At 35.3% G+C, this 7,257-nt stretch overlaps 1 protein-coding gene across 1 annotated transcript in view; it reads right to left on the bottom strand.

Annotated features, from left to right (window-relative positions):
- CNST (consortin, connexin sorting protein) overlaps positions 1-6,762 on the bottom strand; it is a gene marked incomplete at its 5' end in the record, with an annotated part of 26,288 nt that extends 19,526 nt beyond the window's left edge. The window contains 2 exons of the mRNA XM_010016758.1: positions 1,919-1,949; positions 6,557-6,762. Of these exons, the coding sequence (XP_010015060.1) occupies positions 1,919-1,949; positions 6,557-6,762 (237 nt within the window). The remainder of the gene's footprint in view (positions 1-1,918; positions 1,950-6,556) is intronic.
- Positions 6,763-7,257: the final 495 nt, after the last annotated feature.

Below are 7,257 nucleotides of genomic sequence, written 5' to 3'. Positions count from 1 at the left end.
CCCTCCTTTAGGGTTATCAATATATTCACAACAGCATACTGGTAGTTATGTATTTTGCAATAGTCAGGATAACTCTAGTTCCATCAACTGGAGTTGCTGGTTGCTCTGTCCAAAGCTGTTTTGCCAGCTATTTGGAATTTAATTCTATAGTACAATGAGGATAGAAGTACAGTGAATCAGGTTCTCAGTAATATAGAAAAAAAATTTTCCATTATTCATGCTCATTAAAACACTCGAGTAGTTATTACAAAACCACAACCAGTACTTGCTGTTCTTGTTAGTCTCATACATACCATGGCTTATGAACAACAATATTAATGGAAAGAATATTCCTTGCCTTCAAGAAATCTGTTATTAGAAACAGAATTACAGATCAGAGAGATAGCCTTAAAGGATCAGAGCGACAAACCCTGAATTATTGTTAAGTTCTACACTAGATGAATTAATATGTCTGTCATGGATAATTAATACAGTGCAACATGACCAAGTTCTTTGTTAACCTCAGGAAACTGATGGTTGCAAGTACAGAGGAGATATCCTTCATAAATATGTATTATATAGTGGTGTTGAATTCCACACTGCAGGTGTACATTGCATTAAAAATATTCCCTTTGATCAGCTTTAAATAATGCTCTTTGATTAAAGCAACTTCTATGAAAGAGAAACTGTCTTTCTATCACACTGCTGAATGCATTTTAAATTTACTGTATTTCCCCATGCAGAGCTATAATTTACTACAGATTTTTCCACGCCTTTAATTGGTGCTGTGTATTTTGCACTTTCTGCTGGATGCTTTTGAATTAGGATGGCCAAGACAGTCTTCTAAGACAGTGAAGGGTATTTTATTTTACATATTGCTTTTATACTACCACCAGAGTTATTTCTCTAGTTTTGTACTACAGGCTAACAGAATTTGGCTAGATTTTGAGGATACCTTTGTAGGTTTCATATACTTTGTTATTTAACCTTTACAATTGCCTATTTGCTGTATTTCGCTTGTAACAAATTACATAATAATCTGTATGCACAAATTCTGTAATTTATGATGCATCTTAGAGAATCACATATACCTTAAGGGCTTACCACTCTCACCTCTTCTTTTTATAGTCCAATCACTTTCCCGTAAAAGCAAACAGAGGAAAACCAAGTCCACCTTTCCCAAAAATGTAATTTCATTCTATGGTTTAATATGATTAATCTTTCCCACAACTACTGAAAAATATGAGAAATTTGCAGCAATTCAGCTGTTATAACTTCTTGACCAAACTTATTTTTATTATCTGGGAACAAATCAAAATAAACTGGACCATTGAACTAGCTGTTCCCAGAAGCTATTACCCGTACTTTCCTACAACAGTTTCTCAAGATACCTTGATATGATTTTGACTAATTATCATTTGCCAAATAACGTATTGCTGTTGTTTCAGGTTGCTGATCTCCCTTAGCTCAGTGTGTTTGGTATTTTTATTGTAATCTAGACACTTGTAGTACATATTCTAATCAACTGTTGTGATAATTTTGTTCTTACTATAACTGTGCCCTATTTGATATAAGAGAATACATACCCTACCTAGATTGGACATATTCCCAGTTACTAATACTTAGAACAGAACTTCTCCTATAAAAACAGAAGTTCTCTGAAAATATTTTCTTACTTCCTTGTTTGTGCACAGCTACTAATGATTGTATCAGTACAGCTTTTGGAAGTGGATTTATTACTTAATTCATATTCCAGCTGTTTGATTAAGAAGGACTTGCTAACATATTGTATATTCACTCATGGGTAAATTACGACTGTTCACTTCTTATTAATCTTGACCCACAACTTGTGAGCCAACGATAAAGCATTTGTCTTTTACATTTTATCATGCCAGATTATTTTAATATTGGGTAACAATTTCAACAAATGAAAGGATACATTCCTCCTCTTGAAAATAGGTCTCAGCTATCTGCAAAAATAAAAAAAAAAATAATCAGAATTCTATAATTTTCATGAGAATGGTAACGATGTAATATGAACTTTTTATTATAAACATCTGTTTTGCAGGTTCATGGTTTGGATAAAATACTAACGTTCAGGGTAAATACACATTCTTATTCTAGGAAGGACGTTTAGAAAGAATCTCAAACAAAGAAATACTAAGTGTTACCACACTAGTGGAATTGCTCAAATGTTAGTTGGGTCTTACGTTGTTACAACAACAAAAAACTATTTCAGAAACTTTTTAAATTATCATATTAGAAAGTTTTAAAATTTCCTAGAAGCACTGTGTTTACTGATATGAGTTGAAGAATTTGAATTCTGTTATAAACCATTGTTTCCTTATGTTTGACCAAATTAAGATCATTAATGAGTTCTCCTGAGCCTTGTTATAAAATAGAGAAATTGAGGTTTCCTGACTTATGAGAAAAGAACAATTTTTGGACAAAAGACTCCAAAAACACTGCCTATCACAGCATCAGAGACATACAGTGACCTTCCTGCTTGTATCCTGTTTACTATAAATGATTACAAAAAATATTTCAAGTACATAGAATTTGATATAGTATGAATATTTGAAATTCATGAGATAAACACAAACGGACTCAAGTTCTTAATTTCATTCTGTATTACTCTTAGACCACCTGCAGAAGCCAGACAACAGCACTGCAGCAGCCTTCTGCCACTTCCTTTCCTGAAGCTACTCTGCTGCGTTAAAAAATTTTAAAGATCCTCTACCCCATGTGTCAGTTCACTAAGCCTAACATCTTGATATCTGAAGCTCTTCAACAATAGAGCAAGTCATGGAGTTAAGCCAGATGGCAATTCTTTGATTTGCACTGTAGTTGTTATGACATGGAACAAATCTGTGGCTCTTCCTCCTTTAGATTGGCATTTCTATAACAGAACAATTAAAATTGGATGTGTAAGAAGACAGCTCTGCCAAAGAAGACCATAGGAAAAAAAAAATACAAACCTAAGAATCACAACAACTCTTCAAGACTTGTTCTCTTAGATGGATGTTAATATAGATATGTCAAAACAAAGAAATACCAGAGAACTGACACAAGAAATAAGCAAACTTGTGCCACTGCATTTAAAGCTCAAAGTGCTAAGGAGGTTTAATATAGAGAAAAAAATCATTCCAGAGTAGTTACTAAGGAGCAGGAAAATCAAACATAAGGCAGGCTACATACAAAACACTTGAACACCTAATACAATCTCTGGTACTTCTAGCTTAACAAAATGCGTAAGCTCATATTAAATGCTGCTGTAACATCTGCTATCTTAGCCAATGGCTAGGAATTGAACAAGGGATCTCTACGCCTAAGCATTCAAGATATCTAGCTCCAACATCTTAAAAACAACTTCACTCTGGCTGGGTAATTTTATTATACCTATCTTTAACAGATCACAGCAAAAAGTAACAGTAAATACATGATGACCAAGGGTTTATACAACGAGAGGCTATGTATAAACCAAGAACAGAGTCATGGAAACGTAAGAGAAAATTACATTCCAGTATACCAAGTTATTGCTATATCAGAGCTACATATTTTAACTGCAGACTACAGAAATAGCTTTCCTATCCTCTTTCTAGTGATGCCTTGGCTTTCAACCAGCTATGTCGAAGCCAAAATTAAAAGCATGGAAGTGGTAGAACTTCCAGAGGAAGTATCAAGATGCCAGTTAGAAGTACTTCTTCTTTTTCTCTTCATCAAGTAAAGGTCTCAGGATTTGGGGAGGACAGTTGTTTGTTTGGTTCCCCCTCTCCCCACCCCGCCCCGCTCCAACTCACATAAAGGATTATTTCTTGGAATAAAAGGCTAAAGTCACCATTGTACTAGAGTCCCTGCAACCAGGTCAGAGAAAGCAAGTATCCAAAGACAGAAAATGAGTGCCTTTTAATCAGAAAGCGAATTTCACTTGGACTCTGAGTTGGTAGTGGGGAGTATAACAGAAAAGATAGAGCTGATGCCTGCAAAGGAGAAGGTGTAACACTGTTTAGAAAGGCTAATGTGGTAACCTAAATGTTTTCTTTCCAATTCCTTCCTGTATACAAATAATCTTTGAGATTTGCAACAAAAGCTTATTTGTGCTTGCTAAAAAACTGGGCAGGCTTTCCTGGAAAACCGAAGAATATTGATGGATTTGCTTGTAATAATGTTTGTAATAAAATATATAAACTTCAGCAGTAAAAATATTTTGTTCCACAGAACTTTACAGCATTGGTGACCTTTACAAGCATAAACTAATCAATCTTGAGGGACAGCAAACACTGCCAGTCTTCCTATTTGGCATGCACACTGTGCCAAGGGCCATGCTTGCAAAATGTGTCCAGTACTTGTAGGTACCCTGATACATGAACATTCAGGTTGAGACACCGCACAGCTGATACGCCAATGACTTCGGTGGCAGCACACAAATATTCAATCTCAAAATCTTTGGGGTATTTCAATTTAGGCCCTCATAGTTGAAATATCCCAAAGATTTTGAGATTTGTGTTTTCATGAAGGGCTTGAAGGACTTAACAAGTGGGCACTTTTGTAAAAGTCTAAGAATGAGTGCTCAAAAAAGACAGCAACTTGATAGAGGAGTCTAGATTACAAGTTGTGTGTTCCTGGCTCTCAGCCTTATCACTAACCACTAGACCATTCTGAGTCCAGTACCTCCAAAACAGAATTGGTAAGTGACTTCTAGGATTCTTTATAAAGAACTTCTGTATTTCACTGTCTTTTATTGTCTTAATAAAGAATTTCTGTGCCTTTAGTCTGCTATCCACAGTAGTCTCCTAAGTATTTCTGGAGCTGCTAAAGTTCTGCATTTATGTTTTAAATACAAGTACTTCTAAGATTCTGTAACAAACGCTAAACAAATCACATGAATCCCACTCAAGGCAGGAAAAAATGGTATCTTATTTAAATTAAAAGTTAACCCTTAGAACAGCCTCTAATATCCCACAGCTTAAAATATTCAATACAGGCTTTCCACTAACAATACGGATTGTTAATACTCCAGAACATCTGACACAGCTCTTTAAAGTAGAAGAGTAGAAGAGTATTTGCTAGGCTTGGCATAAAAGAAAGTTAATGCCAGGCTGTATTAACTATCTGAAAAAAAGGCTGAAGATGTCAGGTTAATTTGCTGGAAAAGGAAAAAACATTCTTAATAGCCTCACTTTACATGAAGACATGAATCCTATCTTTAAACTCTTTTATTTTTTTCCCCAGTTTAAAAAGTGTGTTATGATCCTTGTAAGTTCTGTTTCTTTCAAACACTCCATTCAAATGCTTGATATTTCTTAGGAAAAAAGAAATGGTGCTTCATTACATTTAAATCTGGAAATGCAGATTCTGTTCTCAGTTCTGTCACAGTTCCTGTATGACTTTCAAAAGGTTATTACCCTTAGGGTTTGGCTTCCTCACCCAAAAAGCATTGGACAGGTTTCACCTCCATCGTGTTTGATGACATTCCTTCATGTCTGTAAAGTTTTTGCCCTGTGTTATTTTTCAAAACTGACCTTTGTATTGACTCATGAGCAACCACCAAATTTGGTGTGGCTAAAGGTGTAAATGGTTAACCCTAATGCTAAGTTTCAAATAAATGAAGGAATGGTATCAAATATCTTCACTCAAACACAGATTAAACAAAATAATGTAAAATTCTAGGTCAGATGTAAATTGTGTGTAATTTGCAATACTAAAAAGAGACCTCTTTTGCAAATATAACGACTTATTTATATCGAAGATAATAAGAATGTAGGAGTGTCATTGCAGTTTAGGAGTTTAAAATATCACAATCATCCAATTTTCTACAGTAAAGATAATGCAACTAAGTAAAATCAGACACTGTATAGTATCTATTTATATAGCCCGCATTAGACACTACAGCCAAACAAAGTATCTTCTAGTTCACTGTTAGTGTGACATAGCTAAACTATAAATTAATACTGCACCAAGTCCTATCAACATATTCATCTTGCATCATAATCTCCACAAAGAAAACCATACTGGCCAGTTAGTAAAAAAGATTGATTTTAAAATCACACATTATTTCCTTTGGTCTTGCAAAAGGAAAGTGTGTGGCAACTATGTTACAAAAAAAAACCCCCAAAAACCCCCAAACACTAAGAAACCTTGAATCTTAGCATTCATGCATGAACTTCATGCTAGAAAAGTCTGTAACAACAACAACAATTCAAGATTTAAAATGTTATTTAGATATCAGCGGTCTTGTATCTCTACCAGTGTCTTACAAACTGTATTTAAGGTATGTCAAAGAGTGATCTTCCTAATCTACCAGCCAAACTAGAATTTCATCCTTGTGGAATTGGAAAACCCATCTTAAACTCTTAAGAGTTTCCTTTAACTGCAGAATATACTTTCAGGGCAATTTATGATTTACCATATATTAGAAGACCTTAGAGGAGATAATCTGCTGTGATCACCTGTTATACAATCGAAATACTCTGTCCAGATAGGAAAATTGGCATGTACTGAATGAATGCATTTTTTTCTAACGAATAAAGGCCTCAAATAAAAACAGTGTGCAAGTCCTCAGAATCATAGGAAGTACCTGATGGAGACACAGGGGCAGTATCTTTGAATCCATCTGCTCAACTTCTTCACGGAGCAATGAGAAAAGAGACTGCAATGTGCGTTTTTGTTCTTTTTGGTGAAAATTTTCATTTGCTTCAACAGCACCTTCAGCACGCACAGAATCTGTATCCGTAGTAAGAGTATTTTCCTCCTTGATTGCTGTGGTTCCCACTGTAGGAACTCCTTTAAAAATAACAAATACTTAGGTTAGGATTCGGGAGAGCAGGAAGCAGATGATGACAGAGAGGGATTCTATTGGGGAGCACAGATGTCCAGGGGGACTGTCCTGGGCAAGGTGAAAAGGAAGATCCTCCTAGATAGTTGGATAGTTTATTTGAGAGTCCAGAGAATTGAGTCAGTAGTGGTGATCTACATTGGAAACAATGACACAAGGATGTGTAAACTGAATTTAGCCTCCAGAACTTCTTGCTAAGCAGAAAACTAGGCTCTCGATGGTACATTCCCTGGCAGTCCAACACTGCCTGTCTCCAATCTTAAAGAAGTAAAAAAAATGTCAGTCATGCAGGTGGAGGACTGGCAAGGTATTTGAAGGATAACACAAAGCATAACAGTATAAAAATGTTACAGAAAAAAACTGCTGAGGGCAAATCCCACATTTTTTTGTTAGAAATGCAGTATTTGTAGTATACTGCTGATCATCAATATGATAGTTATCAG

This window comes from Nestor notabilis, unplaced genomic scaffold (genome assembly GCF_000696875.1).
Source record: "Nestor notabilis isolate BGI_N333 unplaced genomic scaffold, ASM69687v1 scaffold6616, whole genome shotgun sequence".
Lineage (NCBI taxonomy): Eukaryota > Metazoa > Chordata > Aves > Psittaciformes > Psittacidae > Nestor > Nestor notabilis.
This window is presented reverse-complemented; position numbering and strand designations above follow the sequence as displayed.